Below are 20,962 nucleotides of genomic sequence, written 5' to 3' on the forward strand. Positions count from 1 at the left end.
AAAAAAAAGCCATAGGCAGGCAGCAGCTCCTCGTTGGTGCCAGGCCCTCCCTACACCCTGCCCTGCTGGGACTGCAGTTTTCCTTGGATGCTCCTGGAGTCTTCACCTTCTCCCTGTGTGATCCCATAAACCCCCAAGCCAGGGATTTCCTTCCAGAACATAAATGCATCAAACCCAATTTACTGTGGTATCACACAGGAGAGGGCTAAAAAGTCCAACGAAAAAGACTACAACCCAGCCATATAGCGCTGTAGAGAAACAGGCAGGAAAAGGCACCTCTCTGGGGATGGCAATAGGGTGTGGTGGGTTAAACCGATGCCTGCAACACTGGCATCCAGTGTGGGCACTGGTTCAAGTCCCAGCTGGTCCATCTCAAGTACAGCTCCCTGCTAATGTGCCCAGGAAAAGCAGTGGAAGATGGCCCAAGTGCTTGGGCCCTTGCACCCACGTGGGAGACCTGGATGAAACTCCAGGCTTCTGGTTTCAGCTTGGTCCAGTCTCCGCTGATACAGTCATCTGGGGGAGTGAATCAGCAGACAGAAGACTTCTCCCTGTCTTCCCTCCTCCCCCCGTAAATCTACCTTTTAAATAAATAAATAAATATTAAAAAAAAAAAACAAACACCATCTGAGGACCAATGACACAGGGAAGACTTGGTGTACAGAAAGGACCAGGAACAACCATGCAGAGTGGGCACTCCAGCTGAGACATGCAGATGGGACATGCCACACGTGGGCTATCTCATTACATGGTTTTTTAAAGTTTATGTATTTACTTGAAAGGCAGAGTTAGAGACAGACAGACACATGGGCATCCATCTGCTTGTTTACTCCCCAAATGGCCTCAATGGCCGGAACTGGGCCAGTTTGAAGCCAGGAGCTTCATCCAAGTCTGAATGTAGCAGGTTCACCCATGTGGGTGCAGGGGCCCATACACTTGAACCATCTTCCATTGCTTTCCCAGGCACATCAGCAAGGAGTTGGACTGGAAGTGGAACAGCTGGGACTCGAACCGGCGCCCATAAGGGATGCCAGCATCACAGGCATCGGCTTTACCTGCTATACTCCACAGTGCAGGCCACATCCCGCTACAGTTACTTGATTCAAATTTCGGCTAGACTGCTTCCTAGGGTAACTTTACTTATGTATTTAATAAATATTTACTTGCCTATTTCAACGGGAAGAAGAAACATAGCTTGTGCACACTGGTTTTCTCCCCAGATGCCTAAGCCTGGAACACAATCCAGATCTCCCATGTGGTGGCAGGGACCCAAGTATTTGACCTATCATCTGCTTCTTCCCAGGGCACACGTAGCAGAAAGCTGGAATTGGGAGCGGAGTCAGGACTCAAACCCAGGAACTCCAATATGGGATGGGGGCATCCAGGACACCACCGTAACAGCTAGGCCTAACCTTGGCTCCTAGACTAACTTTATAAAGGGGAACTGAGTTTCTCAATACCTTCCCAGCGAGCTCATCTATCCATCCACTTACCCACCCACCCATGCGTTCACTCACCCATCTGTCCATCGGTTCTTCCTGCTCACTCCCAACCCCTCTGCAGCCACCGCGGTCTCCCTGTGACTCCCACCCAGGACCTCTGCCATAGCTACGCCTTCTGCCCCACCTTGCAGGAACCTGCATGCTGGTCACCATGTGGCCTGGCTCTGCCCATCTCTGGCCACCTCCCTGCCTCCTTGAGAGTGGCTGTGCCATTGCAGTGAGCAGATGGTGGTGGCTGAGCTGTTTCTTGCCTCTGGGGTTGTGAAGGGGTTGCGGGTTCTCATCTAGACTGGGCACACAGGGCTGCACCCACACCGCCAGCCCTACATTCTCATCAGGCCATGGGCATTTTCCTCCTTCCTCTGAAACTTCCTTGGTGCTGGGGATACCTTCTTCCCTGTGCCGACATTGCTGACCCCTCGGATGGTTCAGTTTCTACCTGGGTGTCCATAAGCAGGCTCACTGCTGCTTCCCACCCCCAAGCAGCCAACGGGGTGCTCCCCAGGCTTGGATGGCAAACCCCGACATGGGGTCCAGGTTGTCACCTCTTGCCCAAGGACCTGGGGGGTTTCTTTGTTGCTGCATCCTTTTCTGGGGCCAAGTTCTTCCTATTCCAATCCAGGTCCTGTTGCCTTTGGCTCTGGATACGTGGAAGGGCCAGGCGCCTTGCTTTTGGCAGTCCCCAGAGGCCTTGCACTTGCCCAACGAGAGCTGCTTCTGTTTCTAAACTTGAATTTTCCCTTTCTTGGTTTTGAGCTCCTGCTTAACCTAGCTCTGACCTTTGTCTGCAGCATGGGAGGGACGAGGCCTCTGTAGCCACTCGAGTCAGTGGTGCCCACTGGGAGAGCTGCAGCCCCCAGCCCTCCCCCACACGGACCCTGAGGACAGAAAGGATCAGACTCATCACAGGATGTGGAAGCCCCAGCTTCTACTACCTTTCCAGATTCCATCAGTGGCAGGCTATGTGGAGAACCCCGTTCCACCAAACGTACTCTAAAAATTAACAAGAAAAAAGTTTCAGAATAAAATTGCTACCCAGACGGCTACTTCTAAAAAGACAAACCAGGAGGCCTCTGAGCCAACAGTCACTGAGAGTTGTCTGTCAGCTTCTCGATAATGCCACCCTGGGCAGCCAGAGTGTGGACGCCGTGCATGTACTCCACGGGCTGCATCTGCTCAGAGCAGCAGCTTGTGTGTCTTTGAGGTCATCCAGAAGACCGGCTGGCTCCTGGTACCCAGGGGCTGCACCTACTGTTTGCACCAGGACCACAACCTGGATCTGAGTTTCAGAGCTGGGAGGGACCCTGAACTCAAACACCTGTGAGCAAACTGGCGGCCACACTGGGGCCTCAGATACATGTTCTGGCATGAAAACAGGCTGACGCTAAAACAGTGCTGGGCAACAAAGTCCTTGCAGCACTCATGTGTCTTGTTGGGCCTGTTTTCCCACCCTGCTTGGTTGTATGATGGATAAAGGGACACACACTGCAGCTGCCGACACAGTGGTCCACAGAGACAGGAGCCCAAGCTGCCTGCTGTGGCCCAGGCCTCCATGCAGATGGCCCCTGCCTCAGCCAACCCAACATCCTGGTGTGCCAGTGGGGGGCCATCCTGCCATGGCCAGCTGCCCACTAAGGTCTGGGGCCCTGAAGGGGCAGTCAGCATGGACCACAATTGTGTCCTTTTGCCACTGGGTGTGGATGGGGCCGTGCAGGCCAGGACATTACCTGTCATGGCGCAGAGCCCGCATGTCCACATACACGGTTGTAGGGTCTGGGCCAGCTGTGCCCTGGAAGGAGGCAGCAGAGAAATTTCTGTTCAGGACCCTGATACTCCTCTCAGGTTCACAGCACAGCTGTGTGGCAGCCCCTCCCAGGCCTCAAGGGATGCTCAGGAGGACAGTAGCACTGCCCCGAGAAGCAAGTCTGCCCAGGGGCTCAGGGTCCCTGCTGTCCATCCACACACCCACACCAGTAGGCTTGAGTGACGGACTGAACACTGAATGGAAATGTCCAGTCATACAGCTTCACATGCCAGTTCCAGCCACTCTGTATTCCTACTAGGCTCCACTCTGCGGCAGATACCATCATGGTTGGGAGCATCTCTAATGAAGTTGCAAGCTGTCAGGGCTGGACCAGGCCTCTCGCCAGGGCCCAGGCACAGCTGAGTCTCGGGCTAATGAGTTGAATGACTTTCCTCCTGACTTGTAAATCTTATATCTGATGTGGTTCTAGGTAAGCACGATACGGGCTGTTTTGTCAGGTAAGGAACATCCCATTAAATGAGCACTCCGATCAGCATCGCTCGCTGAGTCACGCCCTAGACCACACACCCTTGTCCTGTGCCCTGAAACCAAAACACAAACCTCTGCTCTGGGACTGAACGGGTCCCTCCTCCCAAGGCGTTATTAAGAACATTACAGATTTTTGAAAATAAATTTAATTTTGGTTATAAAGGAGCTTTTATAGTATGTCAAATAACATCCACCATGGACAAAGACAGCAGAAGAAACGTATTCCTTTGGAATTCACAAGATTCACAAGAACGTCACATGAGGTTGGGGGGGGGGGCTGCACAGAAGCATCAAGGAGGCAAGGAGGTTGAGGTCAAGGTCTAGGTCATACCTGCTCAGCCAGCTTTCCCAGCCTGTTGGGCTGACAGAGGCAAGGAGGCCAGCAGAGGGAGACAGGGAGGAGACAGCCACAGGAAACAAACAGAAGGCCACAGGCCACATGAGAAACACACGTTAAGAGAGCAGAAGGTATCACTGTATCTTAAGGAGCAAACAATATCCCTGAGGATGTGTGCCACCACACATGGCGTCCGGGTGCTAACAGACAGGAGAGTCCCCCCAGACTCCGAGACGGAGCCTGGCGTTCACTTGTACCCTGTCCGACGCCCAGTCACACAGCTGCGACAGGAAGGGACTTGAGGACAGAAAGGCTGGGAAAGCAGAACGAGGTCGCTTCCAGTGTGGTCCCCGCACCTGGGGCCCAGCACTGGGACAGCGGAACCTGCAGCTGCCCCTGCCCCAGCTGTGCTCTGGGACTCCCAGCTGCCTTTTCTGCCCGGGTGTTCCTGCACTGCGGGTGAGAAAAGCACCATCATGTGGGGTGTCTAATAAGCAATTTGGTTTGAAGGCATTTACGCGAAGTGAAACTGGGACACTCATACAAAACCTGGGTACCAGAAACACCGGCCTCCCCTGCTGAGACCACGACTGCCCTCTGGGGCCACGACAAGTTCTCATTTAATCACGCTTGGACTTTCTTCAAACAGTAAGGGCACACTTTTACAGCTGGCTGCCTGTCATATCCAACTCAGAGGCGCGGTAACAGGCACCATCCAAAATAAGCTGCTTTTCTTCCCAGGAACCCCTACTCCTCAACAAGTCAGGACCACTACAAACCTGCTGTCTCCCAAAGCGGAAGCCTCAGGTGCAAAGGAAACACCCGGGGCTCAGGGACGCGGCTGCACCTCAAGCGCACCTGCGGGAAGCTCTGGCACCCCAGGGCGCAGCGCCCTACCTGGAGGCAGATGGCCACGTTGACCCTGCACCCGAACGTGGTGCTCACGGCGCGGGCAGGTAGCCCCAGGTCCTTGAAGAGCTTGGAGAAGGACTGTGTCAACGCCACACGGGGCCGCTCCTCTGCCACCACCATGCAGGTGCGCACGCACGACAGGTTCACGCCCTTCATCTGCAGATGGGCAGGGAGGGGCCCTGAGCAGGGGCTGCATCTGTGGCAGGAGGCAGGGCAGGCACACACCGGAAGGTGCTGTCCACCCTGCCCCAGTCCTCTGCTCTCTGGCCAGGCCTGCTCATGTGTCAGGTGCCCGGGTCCTCCCCTCCCACCCCGTGTGCTGATGGGAAGCAAGGCTACGCACACGGAGCTGGCAGTGTGAGCCCGTGGCACTCACCCTGAGCACAGCTGTCTGCGCACCCAGCCCCTTGGTGCACATCTCCATCACCGAGTAGGAGCAGAAGGTGACACGCGCCTTGTACTGGCTGACGGCCGACAGCCACAGGGACACGTTGCTCTCCAGCTCCAGCGGGGGGACAAGCACTGACTGGTGTCCTGAGTAGACACTGCAGGAGGGTTCTCAGCTGGGAGGGGTGCAGGGTTGGGTTCTCTCCTCCCCACCCCCCAGGACTACTTCTGGACCAGGACCCCCCTTCGCTAGCACTTGAAATCAAGTAGGTCCCCCCAGTTACTACCAAAGGGCAGGGTTTGAATTTAAGGAAAAGTGTTTTCACTGTCTTACTCATCTCCAGAATTCAACTCTACCCCACTTCATCCCCAACTGAACTCACTGGCAGGTGCGCTGTAAGCCTCCGGGAAAGGTGAGGCCCCCAGACTGCAGCAGGGGCACCTGGCCACTCACCTGCACAGGCACCACAGGGCAAAGCCCAGTCCGCAGTAGGGGTCGAGGCAGATGGCAATCTGCCGTGAGGGGTACAGCTCGCACTGCAGCTTTATAGAGCGGCACAAGGCACTGGTGGCTGCATGTGACATCTTAGGGGGCAAAAGGAGAGATCTGTTAGGTGAGTGAAGGAAGGAGGGGAGTGGCAACCTCTGCCGTCCACAGGGCCCTGTAGCTCCAAACTCGAATATCGTATTTGCTTCCTTAAAAGGTGCTGGTTCAAATCCCCGTATAACCTGAGTAACACCCAGGAAATGGCACTAACAATCTTTGAAACAAAATTTCAGCAGAGAGGAGAATATTCACTGAACTCTTGGCTCCCAAGTCCAGACATCACCACAGAACACCCAAACACACATCGTTCCCAGCCCATCTAATACTCACTGGGGCTCACTGGATCTACACAAGCTTCAAGCAACAACACCATTGGCTCTGAGTGCTGGATCAGGAGGTCCCAACCCGAGCCCTTTCGGTCCACTCCCTCATGTTCCCAGGGCTGAGGCAGACAGGGGCTTATTCAAAGAACCTACCTTCACTCCCGCTAATATCCCAGTGGTCGACACACTGAAGTCCAAATACGCGAGCACGTCTGGGGAAGGGGGTCTGAAAATGCTAGCTACCTTCTTCTTCGGCATGTCATCTGTCAGACAGACACCAGCGTGTCAGTATTCCCACACTCTGAGCAAGCTCAAAGCCTCGACCCTCACGGCAGGATGACATATGATCATGCTGGGGGGTCCTGGAGAGAGCAGGCCGCCGTGCACGGGAACAGCTGAGGGACAGTGGGGTGAGGTGGGCAACAGGCCCTGAAAGATGCACAGAACTCACTGTGTTGCCATGTGACCAAGGTCAGAGGACTAAGGACTCTGACCACAGCAAGGGCAGTTACAGATGGGATCCAGGCTGCCACTGTCTCCAGGTACAACTGGACACAGGCTAATAAAGACAGACTCCCCTTTGGAGTGTGTCTGAGATGCTTGGCCCAAGCCCACCCCTCAGCAGCTGTCTGGCGCCATTATGGGTACCAGGCAGGTGGCTGTGGATAACAGTGGCCCTGGCCTGTGCTCAGGACAGCACTGTGCCCCAGGGGTGTTACTGCAGAGGAGGGACCTTGGTCTGCCCTGTGGCCGGTGCTGAGAGCTGGCAGGTGCTCTGGGGTTGAGCATCTTGGGCTGGATGGGCAACTTTCACATCCAGCAGGGGGTGGGGCTCAGCTGGTCCCCCAAGCACTGTGGGGCAAAGCAGCATTCGCCCAGGATGGCACGAGGGGTGGGGTACATGATGGGAGCTCGTCACCAAGACCAGCAGAAGGCCTCAGACAACTGCCACCCACGGTGCCTGCAGGAGAAGGCACCAGTGCCACTCGCAGGCTTGGCGAGGAAACAGGAGTTCCCACAGGCAGATGGGAAATGCTGGCCGCAGACAGGGACCCGCACTCACCCACGCCAGGAGACCCCGCCACGGCTGAGACAGCAAGGCAGGAAGTCTGATCATTCTCCCAGGCAGCAGCCTTCTCGCTCTGTCTACTCTCCTCTAACCTAACATTCATTCTTGGATGGCAAACCACGTAGCCCCCGCCACAAAGGACAGGGGTTCATCCCGCTGGGCAGCTGCTCAGGACACATACCTGTGTCCAGAATGGTTGGCCAGGTTCTGATGTCCATGGCAGCGGCAGCTTCCTTGGACCTAAGCAGCCGTGTGATGGCCTGCGTGGTGAGGACGCATGCAGACTTGCTGACCTGCATGGCAGAGGGCCCATCCTGAGTGAGCTGCGGTGCCTCTCCTGTGCCCTGAGCTGCAGAGGTGACTGCAAGGAGGGGCCGCAGTGTCCCATGGGAGACCCCATCCCACCCGTGAGGCTTTAGCACACACCTCCACGATCATCCTGACAGTGGGAAGTGTGGTGCCGAGGTTCTGGGGGTGTGGGGGCCGCACGGTGACCGGCACGCATCCACAGTAGAGGCACCCATAGAAGGCAGCGATGAGGTCCACCCCTGGGGAGAGTATCAGATGGTCAGTACATCGGAGCGTGGCTCTCCGCATCCAGGGCCAAGGTAAGGACGGCCAGCAAAGTCTACAAAGAGGAAGGAGAACACCGGCTTCGCCGTGATACAGTCACAAGTGACTCCAAACTCAAGGCAAGTTTACTGAACCCAGCGCTTCCAGTGCGGGCACAAAGCAGCCTGACCGCCGGAGGTGGCCCCTCACCCTGGAGGGCCGGCAGCAAGAGGAGTTACAGAGGCAGAGGACCAGTGCTGGCTCCTATGAACTCAGCTCCAGGCTCCATGGTGTTACCACGAGGTGGCGGGGTCTGCACACAAAGACCCCCAGAGGAGAAGCTTTGCAAGGGCCCCATGTGAGCACACACCGGGCACAGCTGCCTCCAGGTGGTGAGACTTGGGCGGAGGTGTGAGGGACCTGGGGTGGAAGGGGCTGGCATTGGCCTGGGCCATCCCACCGCCTCACCCACACCAGGCCAGCACTCTCGCAGCTTCCTATGGCCTTAAAACTCCCCGTGGTTAAACCTGCTTTCCTGTCCTGAGCTCTTCTGAATGGAGAACTCTGGTTTCTTCTGCGTTGTTCCAGAGCTGCTGTGGAATCACACAGGGCCCTGGGGACACCAGCCTCCATGTTGTTTTGATTCCAGACTCAGAAGAGGTGTGAGCATTGGGCTCAGCAGTGAAGAAGCGGTTTGGAAGGTCCACACTCCCCATCAGCGTGCCTGCACTCAAGTCTTAGCTCCACTCTCTGCATTCAAGCCTCAGTAGACCCCGCAAGGCAGTGGGTGATGGCTCAAGTAGTTGGGTCCCTTCCACCCATGGGGGAGACCCAAAACAAGATTTTGGCTGCCAGCCAGGGCTTGGCCCAACCCTGGTTGTTGCAGGTATCTGGGGAGTACACCAATGGACAGAATATCTGTTTCTCTGCCTTTCAAATAAAACAAAAATAAAAATGTAAGTAAATATGCAATGTACAGCATTCACATGAGAGAGCCACTTACAGCTCTCCCAACACAATCCCAGTGGCCAGGTCCCCGCCTCAGGAACTGGGCGCCCAGCCACAAGACGCAGGACTCAGCAGGCAGCACGCAGGCAGGCGTGCTCTCCCCCGTGTACCTCGACAGAGACTGTCATCAGCAGCTCTCTCTGGAGCGTCAGAGCTCAGGGATCCGATCCTGGCACTCCCTGTGGGCTGTGCTCCAGCAGCTGCCTGTGTGGGCTCTACAGAATGCTGGTTCTTAACCCCTGGGTCACACTCACAGATGAAAAGTCCTGGATTCTCCCCGAGGAGACGCACAATACCCCCACCTGTGCCCACCCAAAAACATCTGCACCCACCCAGGGCGTGCCAGGCCTCCAGCCATGACCTCCTGCCATTACATTCTCCACTGTGGGAAAGTCTTTAAAATGCTAATTTTCTTTTCTCATTAAAAATTTTGTGTAAATAGCATCTGATGTAACAAAAAGCAGAGTCATCTGAGGCCCCTAACCCAGCACAGGTTCTCAGCCGTCAAGATTCGATCATTCACTTCAAGACTTTTCACTTACTCATTCTTACTTTGGCAACAGTGACATCATTCAGTACACATCGTACTTCCCATTTCGAACCTGGATCTTCTCCCAGGCTACCGCTGTGCAATCACAAGCCTAGGTGGCACTGTGCATGCCGATCTACTCTGCCTGTGGCCCCGAGGAGAAGCCACCCTCCGTCCCCAGTGTGCAGCGTTCTAGACAGGGTGCTCTGCAGGTCAGAGTGCATTGCAGCTTCCAGGAGTTACACTTGCAGTTGGTTCACTGGGACAGCAGGGTGTGCACTGGACGTGCGGTTGTTTAGGGAGTGAGCAGCAGGTGAGAGCACAGGGAGTCACAGCCCCCACTGACAACAGAAGCCACCTGGGGTCCTGGGAATGCTGCACAGGAAGTGGGATCAGGCCAACGAGTGATACAGATACCCTGCCCTGTCCTGAAGACTCGGGACTCCGGGGTGAGAAACAGGAGATTTCTCGAGGAGGCGGAGTGAGTACCCTGGATCTGAATGGATGGGACAGTACGAATTCGTGAGCACAGCATCTCTGAGGAGCGACGACTGCGTCTATTGATCACCACTCACGCGGCTCACCTGAAAGACCAACAACAGGCAGCCCAGCTTGCCCAGTGCCAAAACTTGCTCTGGAAAATCAGAACCAGGCTCCTGGGTACCCCAGGTCTGGGTGCAAGGCGGTAGCACAGAGAGAATGAAGTCCCAGTCCACCCTGAACGCAAGAAAGCCGCCAAGGGCAGAGGCCAGGCGTGCTGAAGAACGTGCACCTCGCCGGGCACTCCCTGATGGCAAGCTTACCTGGGGGGTAGACCAGAGCCACGTGGTCCCCAACACGCAGCCTTCCCTTCTCCATCAGGGCGGCAGCCACCCTCTCAGCCCGCTTGTGCAGCTGGACACAGGTTGCTGTGCTAGTGACCGTGCCCTAGGGGAGCAATCACCAGGTCATCACGTGCCAGTGGGTACAAGCAGAATGCAAGGCACACGTCTGTCTTCCCAGCAGCCTGCCTTCCCCAGCAGCAGCGGACAGACAGCTAAAGAAACACTGTTGCCTTTCTGAGAAAACACTTCAAGTGTAACCATGCTGTAAGAACATGATGAGCACTCAAGTTCATGCCAGCTGACTGTGCTTTGCTGCGTTGTCTGAATTCCCCTTCTTAGAGGAAGTCATCCGAATGACACCTGAAGGCACCTGCGAATCACTCCAATGCCACCCCCTTCCCCACAAGTAGCCATGATCTTCATCAGAAAAACAGGCAAAGGAGTGACAAGCAATAAGCAAAGCTTCTGACTTGGACTACTTCGTGTTCAGGCAGGGCCTACGTCCCCTGGCAACCTGCTCCCTCGGAGGCACCCTCTGCACGGCATCTCCTTGGTGCCCCAGCTCATTCCTTCACCATTTCCGGGGACAGGCCCTGGGCTGTGACCAACACAGAAACCCCTCCCTCCACTCTGAATTCACCTTCCTACCCCAGGCTGAGCAGCCTCACAGCTCATCATTAGAGAATGGAAAGTGCAGCCTGGCCCAACTCACAACAAAACTACAGGCCAGATGAGCCCACTACCATCCACCTCCCCTCAACGGTGGCTTCTGCCACGGCAGACCACGGAAGAGACCAGCCAGCACACCGGCTCGTCATCCAGCTGGACCCCAGGAACCACCCTCAGGGGCCTTGCTAGAACGAGAGGCCGTCCACGCTGCAGCAGCCACCTGCACTGCCACCAGCCCCTCCTGGTATGTCCTTGGGGAACTCAGTGACAACTTGTGACTTTGGGCACAAGCCTGGAGGATGGACCATCTGGGCTCGGTGTCTGCTGAGCTCGACCATCTCTTACCAAGCCATGTGGTCAGCACTCCGCCCCTGGGGGCACACTGTCACCCAGGGCTTGGCCACCAGCTCTAGTCAACTTCCCAGACGCACACAGGACACCCTCAGGCCCCACCGCTGACCGCACATGGTGCTGGTCTATGCCTCTGCTCTGCATCCCGTGCCACAGCCAGCCCCTCACCCGCCTTCCTGCACTCTGCAGCAATGGCCTGTCATCGCAGCCTGCACCTGGTCCCTTGCCACTCAGTCCCACAGAAGGCTGCCCACTGCACCCGTGGGAAAAAGCCCACACCGCAGCCTCATCTGGTGCTGTCCCTGGGCCTGCCACGCTGGCTTCCTTCACCCTGCCTGGCAGGCTTTCGCCCTCAGCAGAAGCCCCTCCCCCTTCCCCGCCCCCTGCTCTGGTTCACCGCTGGTGGCCTGGGTGCTGTGGAACTTGTAAACCAGCTGCAGTGAGCTCCGCGAGTCTCCCTCCTGAGCTGCTTCCTGTCAGGGAAGACCTTTCAAGCCTCCCGAGAGCAGCGGTCTTTTACGTCTTATTTAACACCGCACACATAGGAAGCATCAGTATGTATTTTTGGACGACTAAGTGGCACAGAGAGCTACACACACATTTTCCAAGAGCATAGTGGCTTCCCCTTGCTGTGCGGAAGCACAAGACCTGACAGCGCATACGATACAACAGATACGGGGTCAAATGGGGTCTCCCTGCCATTCAACTTTCTCTGGCAAGGGAGGGTGATAGGCTCTCCTTCTTCATATCCTAGACGGTCCTAGGACAGCACAACGTGTGCCCACTGGCACTAGGAATACAATGAATGGATTTCCAGAGCACAGCAGGAACACAACCATAGCAGCATTTGCATTCTAAAGCTGTAGATAAATGGAGAAAGTCTATATGCCTGCTTTCAGAAAATGAATACGAACACTGTCGTGTGAAGCTATGCCGCTCTCTGGACATGAGGACATGAGGACACTGACCTGCTGACGTCCTAAACTGCAGCTCCACCCCACCTCCCAGCGGCCTCACCCTCACCTTGGCATTCAGCAGCAGAAACAGTGGGTGGTCTGGTGTGGTGTGGGCCCGCCACTGCAACACGTCAGCCAGGAACAGGAACTGGGCAGAGAGGGGCCCTCAGTCAAGGACGCTGCACCCGGGAGCCACGAGGCCACCCTCCAGGAGCGCCCATTACCTTCCGTGCCTGGTCGCTGTCTTCCAGGTGGGACAGCTCTCTCCCAGAGGCCTGGGCGATTCTCTTCCCTGCGACCAGGTTCCCAACGATCATGGAGGCGGGTCCAACCTCTAGAAACGGGGAAATTCTGAGAAGCTGATGACCGCACTGGCAGTCGCTCTGAAGCAACACTTGAGCTCGGCATGAACTCCTGCACTGAGATGCATTCAGAACCCAGCCACCAGGTTTGCGCTAAGTGACAAGCAGAGTCTCTCTTACCTGTAAACTGTGTCAGTTGAGAAATTTACCACGTGACAGATGAAAGGTCTTCACAAAGTTTACAGAAAATACATTTATGAACAAGTGGCAGGGATTTCAAGATTTTTTTTTGCAACAAAATACATATTTTTCAATTAAATTTCCCACCAACTTTTTGAAGTCTCCTTGCATATCTTGGGGATATGATTTGCTCTCAGTCACAACCAAATTCTTAACATATTTTATTGCTTTATTGTATTTTATGTGTAAGTCAGGAAATTAAACCATTCTGAAATTTTATGCTAATTGTTCAACAATCAGCAAACCAATTAGCACAAAGAAGGTAATGAAAAACTGCATATAATAGTCAAAACAGTCTTTCAAGTTAGTTTTAAACCCACTGAGAGACATCTGAGGCCCCCCCAGCCTTGTTGCCCTGGTAGGGCCCAGTGCTGAGGTGGGAGTGGTTAGTGTAGCAATGGCCAGCAGAGGCCCTTTAGGTCCAGAGCTGCAAGTCCTGTGTCAGCTACACCCAGAGACCCATCTCCAATGCAAAGCTAAGGCACTGTCCTTAAATTTATCCTCAAAATTGGTACCACTGGGCAGGTAGAAGCCCCTGCATAGGTGAAGTCTAAGTTCTCTCATTTGTACTCAGCCTCACTTAGCTCAGGTCATGACCAACTTGGTGTGCAAACTCGCTGTGGCTCTGAACCCCAAACTGCCCAAAGACACGGGCAGCTCCTTCCGTCGCGTCTATTGCCCCCCACCACGACGGGGAGCGCAGAGATACAACTGACCTGGTTGTTTTTGACGAGGTTTGGGAAGGTTGGTGACACAGGTGTGAGGGCACATCAGAACATTGCATGGGTGCAGTGTCCCCTCCAGAAAGCGCTGCTTGGTTTCGGAAATGTGAATCCCTCCAAGAGGCGCCTTGGGCAAGGTGTTGGCAGGAACCAGGGCCAAGCAGTACACGCCCACCTGGTGGATGCTGTCAATGGCCTGGGAGGAAAGGACCTTACTGAGCACAGGTCACCAACCCCAGCCTGGTGTGCAGCTAGGAGAGACGGCCATGCAGCATGGACACATCACAGAGAGTTGTGGAAGAGGCAGGTGAGCTTTGGGTCATTTTGTTAAATGAGAAAACCAAACAGAGAGAAGTATGTGTATCTTCTTACCACTGAGTAAGAAAAGGGATACATGCACACTGTGTGAGCATATGTACATGGATGTGCTACATGTGAACACATGCACACGAGCACACTGTGAATATGCATACACTGTGTGAGTATGGACACACTGTGCATGTGTGCATGAACACATGTACATGGGTGTACCGTGTGTGAACACGTGCACATGAGCACACTGCGTGAATAAGCTTACACACCATGAGCACGTGTATACAAACACACCATGAGCACATGTACATGAATGCCCTGCATGTGAACATGTGCACACAAGCACCCTGAATATGAGTACACACTGTGTGTGAGCACATGTGTGTGATGTATGTGAATATACTGTGTGTGAACATATGCACATAAGCACCCTGAATAGGCAACCACATTGTGTGAATGTGTATACAGACACTGTGTGTGAACACGTGCACATGGGCACACTGTGAACATGTGTATACTGTGCGAGCACATGTATACATACTGTGTGAACACATGTACATGAAAACACTGTGTAAATGCATGTACTTGAGCACTCTGTGTGAATACACTACACAAGCACTGGGTATGAGCACAAGTGTACACACTTTGAACATGTGCACACAAGCACAAAACACGGTGATCATGTGTATTCACACTGTGAGCACGTGTACATAGAACACTGTATGAACCCATGTATATAAACATTGAACACGTACAAGGAGCACTTTCTGTGAACACAGATATACACGTGTGAATATGCGTATATAAACATGCTGTGTGTGTGTGTGTGTGTGTGTGTGTGTAAGAACATGTGACACAAACTTCGAACCCTGCCCACTCAGAGTGCAGAGCTAAGCACCCCAGCAGTGTTTCAGTTTCCTGGTGGGCAGGTAAGAGGTGAGCACAGATATGTTTTAAAGTGTTTGCTTTTAATTTGACTCTGGAACTGTGTATTTTACAAACCACAAACTTTAGATGTTAAAAGCAATCCCTAACACTGAAAACAAAATGAATGACCCCAACTAGAATTAGGCTGGTAGCATAGCTCCAGGGAGAGGATCTATTTAAAGTGAGTCTCCACAGAATTTTGACAGCCCAGCCCTCACGGGACATGCGCAGGAGATAGAACTACAAGGACATCTCCAGCTGCCCCCAGGTCTCCTGTGGACAGGCAGTGCAGAGGGCATTCTTTGGGGACTTCAGGTGTGCTGTGTGGCCGAAGTCATGAGTGATTCTGCTGGGGTCATTGGAAACCAGTTTTTTAGTGAGGGAGATAGGTCAGCAAGTTCAGTAAAAATGCTGTGGTCCTGAACTTATAAGCTCAGGATGCAGGTAACCATACAAACCAACTGATATACTTCTTCTCCCACTCTCCTCTGAGAAAAGTCAGCCAGGAACATTGGATGCCCAGATAGAAGTGTCCTCCATCACGACCCCTGGAAGGTGGCAGGACCCCTGTGGTCCTGCAGGCCATATGTCCAGCACAGGAAAGACACTGCCCACCCCACACCGCTGAGCTTCTGCTATGGCCCCAAAAGACCCCCGGTGTGTGAAAAAGACACAAGAGACAGCCTGAAGAGGCTCCCACGACCACTGAAAAACCACAGAGCAGTAACAGATTGAAACTCAGCCAGTATGTTTAAATCTGCTGGCTGATAATGAAACAAGCAAAACAAAACTCAGGATCTGTGACTCGCTTCCTGCACAACCTGCCCTCCAGGCCCCACTGGTTGAAGAGGACATGGCCCTCTTCGAAGCACAAACTTAGAAGCCTGTCACAATGATGAAGAAGGACCATCACCACCAGCCTCAACACTGTCAAGTCCCAGCCATCAGCGGCTACAGAGCTGCACCCGAGCTGGTCCCTAGGGAAACACTGCCAGAGCTGCCGGGAAAGTGAGGTCACAGGGCAGAGGCTGCCACACGGGGCGCCGGTGAGCCGTCAGTGGGGAAATGCAGCTTGCACGCCCTGCCTTCTCAGGTCAACGGGCACAGCCAGCGTCAATAGCCCAAAGACGCCTCAAGGCTAAGTCTAGTAGACTAAGTCATCATGGACAACCAGGGCACTGAGCAGTGCTCAGATGTTTAAAACCACATCAGTGAATGTGGGGCTGTAGCTTTGCTGTCTTCTGTGTCATGTATCTGAAATAGTCCAACATGAAGCGTTTATGATTTTATTAAAATAAACATGTGAGATTAGGGTTCTGCGATGTCATGATGTGAGCACCATGTGGAACGGGGCCCTGGCGGCCACGGCTCTGGGTCACAGTTCCCTCCCTCAGGTAGGCACTCACCTGTAGCACGCGGCTCATCCACTGGAAGCTGTCCTCCTCAGAGGCATCAGGCCGCTGCTCGGCCACCAGGACGATGCGGTCATCATGCAGCACGGTCACCGAGAACACAGCGATCCTGAGGGCAGATGGTGGTGACAAGAGTGACCACAATGCCAGAGGACACCAGGCAAGACACAGGCACCTGCACAAGCTGCACTCCTTTTAAACATCAGTTTAACAAATGCACTGCTTGCTGCAAATTCGTACAGTAGCCCAGCATTCTAAGTTCCCTGAGTATGACTAAAGCAAGTGTCAATTCATAAAAATAGACAGCACTTCAGTGCCAAGCAAAAAACCAGGCACACATTAAAAAAAACTTCAATTCCATTGTTTATTCCATAATTATTAATTCCAATAATTCAAATATTAATTCCAATAATCCTTAATTCCATGTTGTTGGTACATACATCTTTATCTTAGAGCTCTATTACTTCCCTATTTTATATTCAAATCTTCCTGTGTGTACTGTGACTAGCGTGTCTGGACTTGTTTCTACCACTGTGCTTTAAGAATTTCAACCCATCCCCTTTTCTGTGTCTCTAGTTTCTTCTAGACTTTGCGATTTCTACAAGGGTTCTTCTCAAGCTTCATGGGAAATATGTATTATTAAAAAATTATGCATAGATTTCAAAATTTCTTGCACTAAGATGAAGTTACTTTTAATTCTACTTTCCCATGAATTTCTGAGTTACTCCTTGTATCTTTTCCTGTCTGTGATAAGAAGTTGCTCTCCCCAACCTACATCAGTATCTCCCATTCTAATCCTGGGTCACTGTGGATTCACTAGCTCTTGTTCTTTCCTTTGGTTGATTACACATGTGTACACATACACACACCCGTACACACACACAACCAGGGCACATGTTCCTCCTTGGCACACACACACTCTCCTCCAAGGCAGATATATCATGGCATATACACACCATGGCACACGCACATATCTATGGTGCACACACACCCCTACTTGGCATACATACTCCCTCCACAACACACACACGTCATGGCACAAACATACCCTCCTCCAGAGCTCTCGCATGCATACTTACACACATAGGACACTACACGGCACACATACTACTGTACATGCCTGCCACACATACACATCCTACAGGCATTGCACATACATACAGCACACACATGGCACACAGACCCTGCAAACACAGAGCAAACACCATACACCTTTTATCCAAGGCTTTTCCTCATATTGAGTTTTTCTTACTTTCACACCTCTTGTGGGACTTCCAGATTTTATTTCTCTCAGCACCTTGTTCAAAAAGTGTATTTGGGCCAGCGCTGCGGCTCACAAGGCTAATCTTCCGCCTGCAGCACCGGCACACTGGGTTCTAGTCCCGGTCGGGGCGCCGGATTCTGTCCCGGTTGCCCCCTTCCAGGCCAGCTCTCTGCTGTGGCCAGGGAGGACAGTGGAGGATGGCCCAAGTGCTTGGGCCCTGCACCCCATGGGATACCAGGAGAAGCACCTGGCTCCTGCCATCAGATCAGCGCGGTGCGCCGGCCGCGGCGGCCATTGGAGAGTGAACCAACGGCAAAAGGAAGACCTTTCTCTCTGTCTCTCTCTCTCACTGTCCACTCTGCCTGTCAAAAAATTTTAAAAAAGTGTATTTGTACACTATTAACAAGTTCCCAATTAAATGACGATGTAGATGAACACAAAGTCAGGTTAAGACACTGTAACGCTCGAGAGTGTCACCACTGTCACCGCATATCAAGGGGTGTGTGGCTACTCTGACCCCCCCTCTCCCAGGTGGCAGGATCTCCTAAACACCTCTTAAAGACAGGCACCTTCCCTTGAGGGATGAAAGGAAGAGACGCGTGAAATTCGCAGTCTGAGGGGCGTGGGAGGAGGGCCTCCTCCAAAGCTCCTAGAGTGGTCTGGCTGCTGAGGCTCCTCCCAGACCCTCTGCCCACCAAGCGCAGGCCCAGGGTCCAATTATTTGCTCACTGGAACTGAGAACCTCCAGGGCCTGTGCTTAACACGCGCAGAAAAGCAGAAATGACTTTTACCCAAGGGACAGGATACTCTGTTTCACCAAACCTAGGAGAAACCAGAATCAGCCTGGGGTGATTTCACAGAGAAAATGGACTTTCCCATCTGACTACATTACTCAGGTCACGAGAAGCTGCACCTGTCTCTATTGTCACCCAGGCCCTTCCCTGTGTGGCTGAGTCTTCGTCCCACTGCCCCATCACACACTTGGACCTAGTTTATGTTCACTTAAGGAAATGAGGGAAATCTGTGGACAGCTGGGACGGCAACTCTGCCACATTGTGGGGCTTGTGAATTCACACTCTCGGGGCTTAACTTCAGCTGTGACAGAAGGCTCCTCATACTTCAGGGAGAAAAGGGAAGTGAGACACACAGTCCATCACCTGCCTCTGTAGACAAACTTCATGGGCTCCACAGCCAGGGCAGTCGCCACGACGTCGTCTGCATTATGCCTGCGAACTCCAACCACCATCAGCCCATCCAGCTTGCCCACGACGAACACCAGGCTGTCCTGAGGGAAGGGTGTGGTCAGGAGCTGACAGCACCTCAGAGGAGGGTCACCCTCATGGGCCACAGGAGCCACAGGCACTTGTGACAAGCGACGCTGGGGACAGACTGTGTGGGAGGAGGGACTGGGCCAGCAGGGCTCAGGGAGACATGGAGGCACACAAAGTGTCTAAAGGACTCTGCAAACCCCTTGGCCCAGGGCTGGTCCTGGACCCAGCGCTGCAGTGTTCTGGTGACAGCACCAAGCAGGCACTGTCGTGGGCACTGCTAGGGATACCCACTCGATGCCACAGGCACTCTCCTCCCAAGTCTTCCCAACATGCCAATGTCCCCTGGGAGGATGGGGGCAGAGGCATCCAGCTGAGAACCACTTGGGCCAAGAATTTATTTCTATGTATCACAGACCCCAGGAATAGTGAAGAAGGTGTCATGAATGCCCTCTGAGAAAAGCAGAACTCCCTCATCTACCCTGCAGGCACCGAAGAGCCAGGGCCTGTGTGCAGGGGGCCAGGCTGCCTCACAGAGGCATGACAGCCTGCACAGAGATGGGGCAACAGGCAGGGGTGGGCATAGCCAGCCAAGGCCACTTCAGGGTCAGAGGCAGTGGGGACGAGAGCCCACTGCCCCAGCTGCTGGTCCTGGAATATGAGCACAGACTCACAGGCCCGATGAAGCCCAGCAGACCCGTCCTGGTGAAAGGCCGGTCAGAGACAGGGACTCCTCCTGCAGTGATGGGCACGGTCTGCGTAGAGAAGACAGATGGTCAGGCCACGCTATCAGCTGGGCAGCCGGAAGCTCCGCACTGTCCACACTGCCTGCTGGCCAACCATGGTGGTCACCAGAGACTCCCGAGGAAAGGCCAGGATCTCTGAGCCCCACTACCCCATCTCAGCGTCTTTATGCTCCCAGAGCCTGGCTTCCCTGGCCTCAGGAGGCTTGCCCTGAACAAAGTGCATCACGACAGGGCACCACAGCAGATGGCCGCTTCCCCAGGGGCACCCTGGTGCCTGCCTGTGGGCCAACGCCGCAGGTTGCCCTGCATGCCCTTCTCCCACTCTGGGAGGAGGGTGCTGTGGTGCTGCAGCAGCTGCTGTACCCACAGGCGTTGTGTCCAGCATGCAGGCCTCATCAATGCCCACGGGACTCATTTCAATGGGAGGGTCAGGAAAGCGTCAAACCTCAAATGCGTTCTTCGTGATTCCGAGCAATCCATAGTACGCAGTACCAGTTGCACTGGAGTCGACACAGATCTCTCCAACTTCATCCGTTTTGCAAAGATAAGGGGTCCCTTCCACCTTCACGACACACACACTAGCTAAGAAGAGACAGGCCTCAATATCACAAACCAAGAACAGTCCTAAGTGGAAACACTGTATGTGCAATAAGTTCTTGAAGGAGTTGACAGGCCTCATGCACACTCCACCTCCTCACAGCTTTTTATTTCAGACAACGCTTTCCAAGACCATGTGAGGTGACGATGAGGACGCAGGTGGTGTCCAGCTGGGGTAGGGGCTGAGCCTGTCTTGTGTTATGACAGTGCCACACCAACACTCACAGGCATGCACAGCAGTAAATTTAAAATCACAAACTGCCACAAATCCATTTTATATTGCGGCAATTACAAACGCCATGGGCTCACACGCTGGAAGGCTGCACACCTCACCCTAGACTTCATTTTGTCAATCAGCCCTGCCACCTACAAGTACAGAGGGTTGTGCAGGCCCTAGGAACAACAGACAGGTCCACCAAGGGACCAGCATACAGGCCTGGGGAGCACCCTGGACACAGACCTGGAGCGCTGTAGACACACACATAACATATACACACACCTGGGGAGCACTGTGGACACGCAGACACACACCTGGGAAGCACTGTGAATATACACACACATATACCTGGGGAGCACTGTGGACACACACACACACACCTGGAGAGCACTATGGGGACACACACACACACACCTGGGGAGCACTATGGACACATACATACATACACACACACACACACACACACACCCCTAGGGAGCGCTGTAGACACACACATAACATATACACACACCTGGGGAGCACTGTGGACACACAGACACACCTGGGGAGCACTGTGAATATACACACACATATACCTGGGGAGCACTGTGGACACACATATACACATACACAAACACACACATATACCTGGGAAGCACTATGGACACGCACACACACACCTGGGGAGCACTGTGAATACACACACACACATATACC

The 20,962-nt window shown here is 53.7% G+C and overlaps 1 protein-coding gene across 10 annotated transcripts in view; it reads right to left on the reverse strand.

Annotated features, from left to right (window-relative positions):
• Window positions 1-20,962, reverse strand: part of DIP2A (disco interacting protein 2 homolog A) — a 112,818-nt gene that overhangs the window by 6,232 nt on the left and 85,624 nt on the right. For 7 of the 10 annotated variants that reach the window (XM_051859505.2, XM_051859506.2, XM_070071723.1 and 4 more), the window contains 17 exons: window positions 19,898-20,034; window positions 19,381-19,461; window positions 18,596-18,723; window positions 16,169-16,283; window positions 13,518-13,719; window positions 12,484-12,593; window positions 12,327-12,407; window positions 10,263-10,386; window positions 7,797-7,918; window positions 7,552-7,663; window positions 6,455-6,564; window positions 5,886-6,016; window positions 5,421-5,589; window positions 5,030-5,200; window positions 4,127-4,156; window positions 3,230-3,291; window positions 2,438-2,495 (listed from right to left, as the gene is read on the reverse strand). In XM_051859505.2, coding sequence (XP_051715465.1) covers window positions 2,438-2,495; window positions 3,230-3,291; window positions 4,127-4,156; window positions 5,030-5,200; window positions 5,421-5,589; window positions 5,886-6,016; window positions 6,455-6,564; window positions 7,552-7,663; window positions 7,797-7,918; window positions 10,263-10,386; window positions 12,327-12,407; window positions 12,484-12,593; window positions 13,518-13,719; window positions 16,169-16,283; window positions 18,596-18,723; window positions 19,381-19,461; window positions 19,898-20,034 — 1,943 coding nt within the window. The remainder of the gene's footprint in view (window positions 1-2,437; window positions 2,496-3,229; window positions 3,292-4,126; window positions 4,157-5,029; window positions 5,201-5,420; window positions 5,590-5,885; window positions 6,017-6,454; window positions 6,565-7,551; window positions 7,664-7,796; window positions 7,919-10,262; window positions 10,387-12,326; window positions 12,408-12,483; window positions 12,594-13,517; window positions 13,720-16,168; window positions 16,284-18,595; window positions 18,724-19,380; window positions 19,462-19,897; window positions 20,035-20,962) is intronic. The other 3 variants (XM_051859509.2, XM_070071724.1, XM_051859508.2) reach the window with 1 other exon arrangement.

The sequence above is a fragment of the Oryctolagus cuniculus genome, chromosome 4 (genome assembly GCF_964237555.1).
Source record: "Oryctolagus cuniculus chromosome 4, mOryCun1.1, whole genome shotgun sequence".
Taxonomy (NCBI): domain Eukaryota; kingdom Metazoa; phylum Chordata; class Mammalia; order Lagomorpha; family Leporidae; genus Oryctolagus; species Oryctolagus cuniculus.